The sequence below is a fragment of the Miscanthus floridulus genome, chromosome 16, assembly GCF_019320115.1.
Source record: "Miscanthus floridulus cultivar M001 chromosome 16, ASM1932011v1, whole genome shotgun sequence".
Lineage (NCBI taxonomy): Eukaryota > Viridiplantae > Streptophyta > Magnoliopsida > Poales > Poaceae > Miscanthus > Miscanthus floridulus.
In genome coordinates, this window is record NC_089595.1 from 94,102,897 (window position 1) to 94,116,709 (window position 13,813).

At 49.5% G+C, this 13,813-nt stretch overlaps 2 protein-coding genes across 2 annotated transcripts in view; one reads left to right on the forward strand and one right to left on the reverse strand.

The window, feature by feature from the left end:
• Positions 1 to 13,813, reverse strand: part of LOC136511475 (ribonuclease MRP protein subunit POP4-like) — a 203,666-nt gene that overhangs the window by 167,001 nt on the left and 22,852 nt on the right. The window lies entirely within an intron of this gene.
• On the forward strand, positions 10,718 to 11,837 carry LOC136511477 (PRA1 family protein B2-like). Its single transcript, XM_066505540.1, has one exon. The coding sequence runs from the start codon at positions 10,842 to 10,844 to the stop codon at positions 11,493 to 11,495; it is 654 nt and encodes a 217-aa protein (XP_066361637.1). The 5' UTR covers positions 10,718 to 10,841; the 3' UTR covers positions 11,496 to 11,837.

A 13,813-nucleotide genomic window follows, 5' to 3' on the forward strand; every position in this document is an offset into this window, starting at 1 on the left:
TAAAAAGATAATCATCGAAGAAGTAGCAAGGGTTCCACGCTCTGACCACCCCCACACCGCGACGACTACCGCGGCAACCGTGGTCGGAATGACAATTTTGATCGCCACAACTAGCACAACGATTCCCGCAGCCACCACGACTAGCGTAATCAGTGGCGTAATCATCGTGACGATTACAGGGGCAAGCGTGCTCGGGAAGACGACGGCGAGGTCAACACCGTTAAAAAAGGTGGCGGACGTCACAACTACGAAGAAGACTACACCAAAGCATTAAAATGACCCTACCAGCTCCATCCCAAGTCAAACCATACCATGGAGAATTATCGTGTTCTCAAATCTATCTACACGCGCCAACAGGCTCCGAATACATCCGACAAGCCTAACGACATAGGGGAGCAGCGTAATGAGGACAATGATGATGAAGACGTAGATCCCCGTCACAAGTACGTTAAGCCAACCGATCATGTCCACATCATCATTGGGGGCAAAGTGTCCATTGAGACCAAACGAGAACGCAAGCTGCTCGCCCGCACTTGCTTGAACGTGGCCAACGCCGACAACCTCATCGCCGATCCATGGCTCCCTCCTTGGTCTCACCGCGAGATCTCCTTCAGCAGAAAGGACCAATGGGCTGCAATACTAGAGCTAGGGCATTTTCCTCTAGTTCTCGATCCTTGTATCAACAAGGTTCAGTTCGATAGAGTGCTGATTGACGGCGGCAGTTTCATCGATATACTTTTCAAGAACAGTTTGCCAGCCCTGAAGATAACCCAAGCTGATCTCAAGCCATACGAGGCACAGTTCTGGGGTGTTCTCCCCAGACAGAGCTCCACACCTCTCGGGCAGATCACGCTACCTGTGCAATTTGGTACCCTAGACCACTTCCGCACCGACTACATGAACTTCGTGGTCGCTGACTTCAAAGGCACCTACCATGCTATCATTGGTAGACCAGCGCTCACCAAGTTCATGGCCATACCTCACTATAGGTATTTGGTGCTCAAGATGCCTACTGAGAAGGGGGTTCTAACTCTCAGGGGCAATGTATATGCAGCTTACACCTGCGAGGAATGATAGCTTCAAAATAGCAGAGGCTCATGACCTCTCTATTCGCATAGCCGAGACCATGCTCGACGCCAAGAAGACCTCAGCCAACCACCTGGAGATCCCAGAGCTCGAGGCCCCATGCAAGAACATCAAGTCCAAAGAGCACAAAGCGATCCAGCTGGTCGACGGTGATCCTAGCAAGACGGCCCTTATCAGGGCCAACCTAGATCCTAAATAGGAAGACGCACTCGTCAGGTTCTTGAGGAGCAACGTGAGTGTGTTCGCATGGAAACCCGCTGACATGCCCGGTGTACCTCGGAACTTGATCGAGCACTCCTTGAATATCGATGGCAAGGCCAAACCTATCAAGCAGAAGCTACGACGGTTCACTCGCGATAAAAAGGAGGCTATTAGGGTAGAAGTTACATGGCTTTTGGCAGCCGGATTTATCAAAGAAGTGTATCATCCGGAGTGGTTAGCTAACCCGGTTCTTGTATGCAAAAAGAATAATGAATAGAGAATGTGCGTTGATTACACTGATCTCAACAAACACTACCCTAAAGACCCTTTCGGCTTACCTCGCATAGACGAGGTCGTAGATTCAACTACCGGTTGCAAGTTGCTTTCCTTTCTCGATTGCTACTCTGGTTATCACCAGATCGCTCTCAAAAAGGACGACCAGATCAAGACATCCTTCATCATGCCCTTCGACGCCTACTGCTATACGACCATGTCGTTCGGGCTCAAGAACGCCGGGGCTACCTATCAACGCGCCATACAGGCCTGCCTCAAAGATGAGATAAAAGATGACCTCGTTGAGGCTTATGTTGACGATGTAGTTGTTAAAACCAAGGAAGCATATACCCTTGTTAACAACCTCGAACATACCTTTGCAGCTCTTAACACATTCCAATGGAAACTAAACCCAAAGAAGTGTATCTTTGGTGTTCCATCTGGTATATTGCTCGGCAACATCGTCACTCACGACGGCATACGCCCTAACCCAGAGAAGGTAAAAGCTGTCTTGGACATGAAGCCACCTAAAAAGATGAAGGATGTTCAGAAGCTCACCGGATGCATGGCTGCCCTCAGTCGTTTTATATCAAGATTAGGCGAAAAGGGACTGCCGTTTTTCAAGCTGCTCAAAGCAACCGAGAAGTTTGAGTGGTCGGAGGAAGCAGACGCTGCCTTTACATAGCTGAAGCAATTCCTTACATCACCTCCGGTCCTCACTGCTCCCAGAGAAGATGAAACCCTCCTGCTTTATATTGCGGCAACTAATCGGGTGGTCTACACTGCCATGGTGGTCGAGCGCGACGAGCCTGACCACGTCTACAAGGTACAACGATCAATCTATTTTATCAGTGAGGTACTCAATGATTTCAAGACCAGGTACCCACAGATTCAGAAACTGATCTACGCCATACTGATTACATCTTGAAAGTTGAAACATTACTTCGACGGATATCGTGTGGTGGTCATGACCGAGTACCCTCCGGGAGACATCATTCGCAACAAGGATGCGAACGGGTGCATCATCAAATGGGCAATGGAGCTATGCCCTTTCTCCTTGGAATTTGCAAGCCGTACTACAATCAAGTCTCAGGCACTTGTCGATTTCATCATCGAGTGGATAGACTTGAGCACACCTTCCTCTCAGGGGCCCGCCGAGTATTGGAAGATGTACTTCAATGGCTCTCTCAATATCGACAGCGCAGGAGCAGGAGTCCTTTTCGTATCACCATCTAAGGAGCAGCTCCAATATGTCCTCAGGATTTATTTCCCGGCGTCTAATAACGCCGCCGAGTACGAAGCATGCCTACATGGTCTGCGCATTGCGGTTGAGCTCGGTGTCAAACGTCTCTATGTCTACGGAGACTCAGCTTTGGTCATCAACCAACTCAATAAGGACTGGGATACGACCAGCGAAAAGATGGATGCATACTGCAAATCGATCAGAACGCTGGAAGGCAAGTTCTACGGCATCGAGTACACACATGTGGTCTAGGACAAAAATCAAGCAGTAGATGCGCTGTCAAAGTTAGGATCATCCCAAGCCAAAGTCCCACATGGCGTATTTGTTCAAGACCTGCTCACGCCTTCCATCAAAGAAGAAGATCCCGCGGTCGATAAGCCTCTAGACCAGCTATTGGTGGCTACGGTTCCGACGTCAAACACCACCGAACCACCTCCGACCACTAAGGAGCCTAACTAGAGAGTACCTTTCATCAAGTACCTGACAGATGGTAGTGGTTACACCAATCGGACAGAAAACGAACGCCTGATGCATCGCAGTAAGCAGTATCTGCTCATCGATGGCAAATTGTGGCGCAAGAACGCGAAGGAGGAAATCTTGATGAAGTGTATAACCTAGGAGGATGGTGAACATCTCCTGAACCAAATCCACTCTGGCTCCTGTGGCAACCACGTGGCCTCGAGAACGCTGGTTGGCAAGGCTTTCCGAGCAGGGTTCTATTGGCCGTCAGCCGTAGCCGATGCAGAGAAGCTAGTCCGCCATTGTGAAGGTTGTCAGTTCTTCGCCAAGAGAATCCACGTACTAGCACATGAGATTCAGACAATACCAGCCTCTTGGCCCTTCGCATGCTGGGGACTGGATATGATTAGGCCTTTTAAATCGACCCCTGGGAAATTTACATGCGTCTTTGTGCTGATCGACAAATTTTCCAAGTGGATAGAGTACATGCCCCTGGTCAAGGCATCTTCAGAAAAGGCTGTTGCGTTCATCGACCAGGTTATCCACCGCTTCGGCATACCCAACAACATCATCACTAATCTGGGTACTCAGTTCATCGGGAATGCTTTTTGGGACTTCTACGATGAAAGGAGCATAGTAGTAAAATACGTCTCGGTGGCGCACCCTAGAGCTAATGGACAGGTCAAGAGGGCGAATGGTATGATCTTAGATGCACTTAAGAAGAGGATGTACAGAGAAAATGACAGCTCCCGGAAGATGGCTCAAAGAGTTACCAGCCATGGTCTGGGGCCTCAGAACCCAGCCCAGTCACAATACTGGCGTATCACCATACTTTATGGTTTATGGCGCTGAGGCAGTGCTCCCAGCAGATATAGCCTTCAGATCAGCATGGGTAGAGAACTTCGACGAAGACAAGGCCAATGAAGTACGGGAGCTAGAAGTGAATAGTGCAGAAGAGAAGCGGCTCGATTCTTGCGTACGTACAGCCAAATACCTTGTTGTTTTGCGCAGGTACTACAACAAGAACGTCAAGGAGCGTTTCTTCATGGTTGGGGACCTGGTCCTGAAGTGGAAGATGAGTCAGGCTGGTGTCCACAAACTCACAACCCCATGGGAAGGGCCCTTCATGATCAAGGAGGTTACATGACCAACATCTTACAGGTTAGCTCACCTGGACGGTACAGACGTACCCAATTCATGGCACATCGACAAGCTTAGGCGTTTCTATGCTTAACTACTGAGATATGTACCCCTCTTGTACTTTTGATTTAATTTAATAAAGCTATTATGATTTCTCCGACCACTCTAATGTGTCACTTCGAAGTCTATTGTTATTCTAACTCAACCAGTTAAAACCGACCACCATTCCTTCTCGGGTTTTCAGAGCAGGCCCTGTCTCCGGTTCCTCCCAATGCGTGCATGGGATCCATTCTCTACGCTATAGGTAATCGGTAGGTCCTCTCTGGTTTGACTTGTGTGTCTCTATGTGTGCACAAGCTACGCACCTCACACTCCGACCACAAGACAAACTAGGGCCATACAAACCTTTTAGGATGACGTGTCGATTAAACTGGTACAACTAAACAGAATGCTAACACGTTCTCACTTAGTTACACCAACACGATATTCGAGCTTAAATACGTTTTCTACAAAACAAAAAAGCTTATGCTGATATACAATTACGTTATTACAAGCTTGCCTGAAATGGTCCAAGTTTACAATAACACAACTACATCTTCTTCCATAGCTATAGCCTATACTACTGGCTGGTCGGGGCATGCGGCACCTGCTGCTCGCTGGGCCTGACATCGTGCAAGGGTCTCGAGGACTCTGGCATTGATCGAGCTGAAGAAGATGGCCCCACCGATGCCTGGCTGGTCGAGACCGCAGGCTTCACCGGTTGGCTTAAAAATGACGGTGCTTCCAGCTGACTTGTTGATGGCGTTCCCTATACAGGTGGTGTCACGCCTCCACACAGGTTAATGTCGCCAATTATTTTCGCCGACAAGTCTAGCTGGGCCATCCATAGCTCCTTAGCCTTGTCTGGATCTACCTCCTTCGGGTATCCAGCCTCCAGGCGCTTGAGATCGATCAAGGGGTAGTGAGCACGTACCATGCTTAACACATGTGCACCTGTGTACTCACCAGCCTCCTTCACGAACTCCTGGAACCATCCCCATGCCTTTCGACATCTCTCAATCAATCCCAGCTGCGGCATCCTTGGCACGTCCTCTGCTAGCACCGGATCGATGAGGTTAAGGACCGGCAATATGCCCGTTGCCACCTCCTGGCACCGGTTTTTCCAGGTGTCACGATCCTTGGTGGTCTCTGACTCTCTGGGCACTGCGCCTTCCAGCCGTCACGGTCTTTTATCACGGCCTCCAGATGCTTCTTCGCATTGATTTTTATAACTGCAAACCGTACATGCTGTTAAGACGCTATATTATGCCAAACTACGGTAGGCAACAAAAATGAGCAAAGGGATTTGGAAAACTTACCTTTCAGCTCCTCTATCATCTTGGTCGTGTGGTCCTGGAGCTGCGACTGGTCTTACGCCAGTTTTTTGTTGTCCTCTTTCAGGCGATCACACTCCACGACCGCACGACTGTTCTCCTCTCAGAGACGGACCACTTCGGCTTCTAAGCCTGCACTACAACTGTTACTACCAACAACGCAACAGCACTTGTCAGTAGTCGTCGTGATAAAGTGGCTACTTACTTGTTCTTTCCCACTCTTTATTACTGAGCTAGACGACCAGGTTTTGGTTCTAGGACTCTTGCACCATCTTTTCATGGTTGGTGGCTTCAAGTCGCTGGCACAAGCATTCCACCTCCGTCGGCAGCTCCTTGTTGCTTACAGCGATCCCCTCGATCTGGTCGAAGCATTTCTTGCGGTACCTTGCGGTCTTCATTAAGTCCTGTGTGCAGATAGCTAAGTAAGACAGCTGCGACTAGACAGTGAGATCAAGGGGTGAAGCGAAGCTTACCTGCACTTCCGTCACCAGCCGTTTCGCCGCCCGTTCAACTTTCTTGGTTTCTTTGACCTCTAGGATTTCCTCATGGACAACCCATTGGTCGTTTCGCCAACGCGACACATACACATGTTGTCGCTTGTCCTGCGGACGGCCCAGGACCTCCTCCACTTCGTCCTCTTCGGGCCCTTCTTTGGGTCTCGGTGCTGGTCCGGCGTTAGCAGCTTCTGCGATCACCATGGCCTTCCCACGGGCTGCAGCATCGACAAACGTGGTTTGTGCTCTCACCTCCGACCGCTGCTCCTCAGTCTGTTCTGTTACCCTTGACGCTAAGGTGTTGCCCTCAGTAGATTTAGCGCTCGGAGCACTCGTGCTCGGCTCGGCTCTTCCCTCGACCCCCTACTCGGGGACTGTTGTCTGACTGTTTGTTTGATGAGGCCTCGACGGATCTTCTGCTATGGGTTCCTCGATGGTTGGCCGCTAGGCAGTCTGCTCTGCACTTATTGGCGGCGCCACGCCGCTTCTAGCTAGCTGGTCTGGACTTTCGGTGGACGCCGAGCTAGTACATCCGAGATAAGTTTAGAAGGCAATCATATTCAATGCAAATTGCTAGCTTACATCATGGTTACAAATACTTACATGTTGGAAGCGTGGAATGATGTGGCGAAGGCACGTCTCTTCGGACGTACTTGCTCCACGTGCTGTGCGGGTGACTCCTGGTCTCCCTCTACATCTAGCACTGCCGCTGGGCCTTGGTGCTCGACCCCTCCGCCGCTTGTCCTTTGCGCTACAGTGGCCGGTGGCGTGCTCGATCGAGTTGTCGCTCCCATCACCGGTTGAGTTCCCTGCCCAAGTACTCCCGAGGTCGACCCGGCTGCATCCTTTACCGCCGTCGGCAATGTGGGTCCCATAGGCGCGAAGGAGACACCTTGCTCCATCAACTCCAGTTGTTTCCTCCTCTTTCAAGGGACAAGTCGAAAGGTGTCTGCATCCTCTTCCTCCTCTGCGTCATCATCCGACCAGGCAAAAATCGCCTATCGACGCTTGCTGGCTGGTTTCTCCTTTGGGCCCCCCTCGGGCTCATTGATACTTAGCGCCCCCCCGGTGAGTAGGGTGGTTGCTGATCTCTTCTTCGACTGTTTGGGGGTAGCCGGCCGCTTAGCAGTGGTTAGGGCCGCTGCCTCCTCTCGAGCTCCGAGAACCGTCCAGTCAACGTCCTCGTCTTTGATCTCGACGCTGGTCTAGGTGGTGGGACCAGCTCCTTGTGGCCACTCCACTCTAGGGGGTGGTGACACAAACACTGTCGCCCTATCCCGACCATTAACCTGGGTAACAAAAATGGGTGAACACAGTAAGTTTCCACTTATCCTACCACAATATAAAACTACGGGTACAGGGCAAGACAAGTTACCTTTGGGGGAGGTCGGGCAAGCTTGAAAGCGTGCTCGATGTCGTTCAATCTGGCATAATTTGGATCAGCTAAGTTAAATAGCTCTCCAATTCTGGCTTTGACTTCAATTTTGTCAAGCGCCCCCTGCCTCGTCCTCGTCGGGTCCGCGCTACCTTGATATTCATAGCCAGGATGTACTCTCCTCTAGCAGGGCTAGATTCGTCGGCTGATGAAGTTCCTGACCACGCTCGGACCATCCGGTTTTTTTCACGGGATCATTCCAAATATCTCTGGAATCTGTTCCAAGTGCTCGGGTTTCTCTGACCAGCTTGTCCTCTTCTTCGAAATGTACCCCACGTCGCACAGTGTAATCGTGTTTGGCTCTTCGCGGATGTAGAACCATTTCTTATACCAGTCATCTAGCGACGTGTTCCATGGGCAGTGCAGGTACTGGGCTTTCATGCCATCACGAAGGTTGAGGTACACACCCCCGACTATCTTCGAACCGTCGCTTCCTTTCTTCCGTAGACAGAAAAGATGGCGGAAAAAATTGAAATGGGGCTGAAAGCCGCCATATGCTTCGCAAAGATGTATGAAAGTGGCGACAAGGAGGATCGAGTTGGGATGCAGATTGCAAATCCCAATCTCGTAGTAAAGACAGAGCCCCTGAAGAAAAGGATGTACCGGAACCCTAAATTCCCGCTTAAAGAAGTCTTCGAACACTACGATCTCACCTAGTTGTGGATCGGGGTACCCCTCGCCCTCCGGCGCACGTCATCCTGCGAGCTCCTTGTTGTGGAGTACCCTCATGGTGACGAGGTCTTCAATGGTCTACTCGTTGCTTCTCAATTTCCACCATTCCTTCGCGCATGACTCCTGCTTTCTTCTGCGCATCACTTTTCGCCATGAATCTGGCCTTGCTGATGAACGAGGAAATGGTGGAGGATTGATTGGTGGTGATTTCGGAGGTATTAGGGTTGGCGAGAGGAAGAAGAAGGCTGCGGCTATGAATGACAATGGGGTTCAGTAAAAAATAACTTACCTATCCTATACTATATTTAACCCAAGAGTTATGCCGTTTCGTCTGCCCGAGATTCTTGGGAGACGTGCGCACGCGTCGTAAACGGTTGTTTTCACAGCATCGAGATCTATGCCAATATATGCGTCTCTTCGTTGCCAGTGTGGGAGGGCCACGCTGATGCACCTACTGACAGGTGCCACGCAACTGTTTGCTTGACAAGACAAAAAGGCAGTATGATGTGCTATATCCGTCTATTTCTTTGACCAGACGTGTCAGATTGGACTTGACAGAGCAAGTAAATAAATAAATACAAAAAATAATAGTACAAGTGGCATATGGTTTTTCGCCACACTTCTCGTGCTCGGGGACTGTCGCGACTCTCCTTGTGCTCGGGGACTGTCCAGACCACCATTGTGCTCGGAGACTGTCTAGACCACCATCGTGCTCGGGGACTGTCCAGACCACCATCGTGCTCGGGGACTGTTCCGACCACTCTCATGCTCGGGGACTTCCTTGACCACTCTCTGAACATTGCTCGGAGACCGCTCTCCTCGGCTACATGTGATTTGTACTCACATACAGTTGAGAGACATTTATTTAGACCTTGCTACAAGGCTGATACCTCGCCTTCCAGCAAACTCGGGGACTACATCGGTACGATGCACCTGTCGGTGCATCTCGTATCGCTTGTACGGCGATTGTATTCTCAACTTCAGTGGAAATTCTTTTTAGACCCTGGCACCACGTGCCTACGTCACCTACTACCAGGCTCGGGGACTAAGTGGGCACACTTCACCTTGCAGTGAATATGCTTATTTTATCGACCCCTACGCTCTGACTGTTGGCCATAACTACTATTGTATAAGGGTCACTTACATTTCTTTACAGAAATACAAGTGGGCACACTTGATTAGGAAAGGAATCTTTTTCTTTTTTCTTTAGAGCCCCATGCATTCTTCGGACAACTAGAATCTTCGGCTATAATCGTGGTCTACTGCTCTCTGTTGTGACCAGAATGCTGGCACATTCGCTTGGTCAATGTTTCAACCAGTTGGAGATGACATGAAGACGGATCGCATTAGCCGAAGGAGATCGAACGGCGTGTCGCAGCATAATACATGGTGCTCGGGGACTAGCTGTTGGGGTATTAACCCCTATACCCTTACGGCTAGGCTTGGGCCGGCCCGGACCAGGGGGTCTGGCCCACTAGAAGACGACGCACGGCCCTGCCAATCTGTTCGGAGTCCCGCGCAAGGAATCAAGGCAGATTTGGAGATCAAGCAAGATCCTGGTCGGTTAGAATAGGAATCCTTATCCGGCCACCTATGGCAATTGTAACTGGTTAGTATTAGTTTCTAGATCTGTAACCCTGCCCCTCAGACTATATAAGGCGGGCAGGGGACCCCTCTCAAAAACATCTTTCATTGACATACAACAATACAATCAGACGCATGACGTAGGTATTACGTCTTCACGGCGGCCGAACCTGGATAAAACCTCGTGTCTGTCTATCTTGTTTGCAGCTTGCGCATCTGTCTGTCGATAATCTACTATCGTGAGCATATCCCTAGGTAGACTGCCGACCATATTTCGTCGACAGTATGGCTTCTTACGAGTCTAGCTCCTACACCAACTTGACAAGAGTTATTTTTCTCTCTTTTCATAAAATAAACATGGTGCTGGAAGAAGCCACCATTTGTGTGGTTCCTTGGATTGTGCAGCGAGGATAAGCGCCAAATGGAGCTTAATACGTAACGTAACTATTTCTCTAGACACAACGTCACACATTCCCAACGGAAAACACGAACTGGGCCGATACTACAATTAGCCCATCTCAAAGAGTGTCAACCTGACCCGGCGTCGTGTCCACACCACCAGAAGACGTTGATGATAGGCAAAGAAACTCGGGTCCAGTGTCCCACTCTTCAGCTGACCAAACACATACTACAAAATACAGCTTCGCAGTTTCCATTCTGACATTGGCCCACTGACATAGGCACAGCACCAAGCAAGCAGGTATTACGCCGTTCAGTGTGACAGCCCAACCAGGCAACTTACGGAAACAGGCAGGCAAGTCTTTACCTGAAGGCAAAACCGCAAAACAACACAGCACCAGCCAGCCACCGGCAACAGCAGCGAGGTTTCCCCCGATTCCCCATCTCCCGTAGCACGCGCTTCCTTCTGAATACCCGTCGCCATGGCCTCCGCACCGACGCCGCCGCCCCTCCTACCGGTGACCAACCCCGCCCCCGGATCGTCCCCGGCCGCCGCCGGAGGCTCCGATGCGCCGATCGCTACGCCGGCTCTCCGGCTCTTCCTGAGCCGGCTCTCCGACTCGGCGCGGCGCTCGCTGTCCGATCGCCGTCCGTGGGGGGAGCTCCTCGACCGCTCGGCGTTCTCGAAGCCGGACTCCCTCTCCGACGCCACCTCCCGCCTGCGCCGCAACCTCGCCTACTTCCGCGTCAACTACGCCGCCGTGGTCGCCTTCGCGCTGGGGGCCTCGCTCCTGGCGCACCCCTTCTCGCTCCTCATCCTCCTGGGCGTCCTCGCCGCCTGGTGCTTCCTCTACCTCTTCCGCGCCTCCGACCAGCCCGTCGTCCTCTTCGGCCGGACCTTCTCCGACCGCGAGACGCTGCTGGGGCTCGTCGGCGCGTCCTTCGTCCTGCTCTTCTTCACCTCCGTCGCGTCGCTCATCATCTCTGGGCTGCTCGTCGGCGGGGCCCTCGTCGCGGCGCACGGCGCGTTCCGGGTGCCCGAGGACCTCTTCCTCGACGAGCCCAACGCGGCCCCCGGCAACAGCGCGGCCCAAGGGCTGCTGTCATTTCTTGGCGGACCCGGATCTGGGGTTTGAGGCGGCGGACGGCAAGATCTGGTAGGGTTCTTGGGCTCGACAAGTTCGTATTAAGCTGGAAATTGTCTGGATCTAGTCTTGTCGTAGTAGCGTATTGCTTGCCCTGTTCCTCTTCGTGTGTACCCACAGATCTACTCGCTTATGCTGGTTTCGATTGATGCACCGGCTTCTGCGAAGATCAGCAAATTTATCGAGACTTTACCCTATGGCTGAGTTTATTGCCAAGTATTCGAGTACTATGAGTTTGTGGTGTCAGATTTTCAATATGGATTGTATCTTCATTCGCATGCAGTGATGATACGTTAATATGCTTCACTGGTAACTCGTTCAGTTGTTCCATTAGTATTTCTTTGTGCTATACTTGATATATGCTTGTGGAAACTTATGACAATTTCTGACCATGAGTGATGAGGAGTGGCATGTGGTATGATATATGTTCCTGGATGCTGCATGTCTACGCTTTAAAATCATGCTGGAGTATGTCAAATTGTTTGATCATCTACTATTGCTTGAACTTTGTCTTGTTACCTGCTGATGTTGTCTGAAATAAGATTTTAAGCAAGAATGGACAATCAGTGCCATAGTATTTTTGTGATAGTCAGGGTCCTAGGATTTTTTTTTTAAATGTAGAATCCCACTATTAGACAAATAAACACTGGTGTGGCAATCATTTTGAGCTGGTCTTTTATTGTTTCAGACCACTCTATCAGATTTTGATGTAAGTGGGAAAATTGTTAAAATTTTGAGATCAAAGCGAGAAAGATAATAAACTGTTACTGGAATCGGATCAGTTGCTGGTTTCCAGCTGATGTCCTGTTTCTGAAATCTGGTTATAGCCGTACACTGTTGTCTTATGTTTACTTTCACCGGAGATGTCCAGGAAACTTTTGACAGATGGTTTCTGAAATTATGAGATATATATTATCTTTTGTTTATTCTCATTGGAGTTATGAACTTGCTAACTTTACTTGGTACTGTCCTTTATTTTTTAGGGCTTAAGAGATGAAGGAGCAGTACTGCATTACTTAGTTTTTTTTTATGACCAGTTGATCTTTTGCCCATAGGAAGGGCGGGCCTTGTGCAAGCGGTAGAGTCTTACCGTGACCGGAAGGTCCTGGGTTCGAGTCGCGGTCTCCTCGCATTGCACAGGCGAGGGTAAAGCTTGCCACTGACACCTTTCCCTAGACCTTGCACAGAGCGAAAGCTCTCTGCACTAGGTACGCCCTTCTCTCTCTTTTTTTTTTTATCTTTTGCCCATAGGCCATAGCAATTGACGTACAGTTCTAATTGATCTAAACTAGTCAAGTAACAGATTTCTTGTTTCTGAAAAATACATCCCAGAGTTAATCAACTAACACTTTGGTGCCAAGAACCATATTGCTATGGGGTAAATATTCATATCCATTTTTAGTAAGACTGGAGTTTCTACTGAATTTGCAGGGCAGATTGTCTCACTGTCGACCTCTAGATATACCAAGGTGGTCTGTATTTTTCGTGTTGACTATGCAAGATATGTGTCTTGACTGCTTTGCTTAGATGGGACTGGTGGCGTGGTAGTATATTGCTAACAGTATCAAGTTAAGTTTGCTGCTGAAAATCATACTACCCGCTGCAATTAATCTGCGGCACATTGATATGATTTACATAATATTTAACGAAAGATGCAAATTGACACAGGTTTGCAGCAACACTGTCATGTGATGTTTTTGCGTAGTCAACACATTTTTTTTGTCGTCGCCCGAAGTGAGATCGCTGACGTCGTTGATAAGAGATCCCCATCTCATTGATATCCACCTTTTTTTTGTCCACTTCCCCTAGCTATTTGGTGCAAGCGGTAGAGTCTTACCGTCTGTGATCGGAAGGTCTCAGGTTCGAATTGTGATTTTGCATTGCACATGTGAGGGTAAGACTTGCCACTGATATTCTTTCTCAGATCCCGCACAGAGCGGGATTCCCGCTCTCTGCACAGGGTACGTCCTTTTTCCCCTAGCTACTTGATGGACATTGGAAAGTTTTTTGTTCGTATCTCGTATAAACTCATGATCCATACTCATATGAGTCATGACTCAATCTAATGATGGTGAATAAGGAATCCACTTCTAATACATATTGATTCACGCCATACGTATCTCGTATGTAAACCAAATTATTCGTTTCGCTGAAATTTGCTTTATGTTGATGTTTATGTTGAAATGGTGTGAGAAGAAAACGTTACCGTCGGTAAGTCCGTGTCCTTTTTGTTTTTTTGTTTGTACCGTTTGCCCCTTCTGGCTTTCCCACGTTTGGGTTCTGTGACTTTTTTCGTTTTTATTTTATTG

What these genes read in the sequence shown, in the direction of transcription:
- LOC136511477 (XM_066505540.1), top strand. Translation starts at nt 10,842, where the DNA reads ATGGCCTCCGCACCGACGCCGCCGCCCCTCCTACCGGTGACCAACCCC.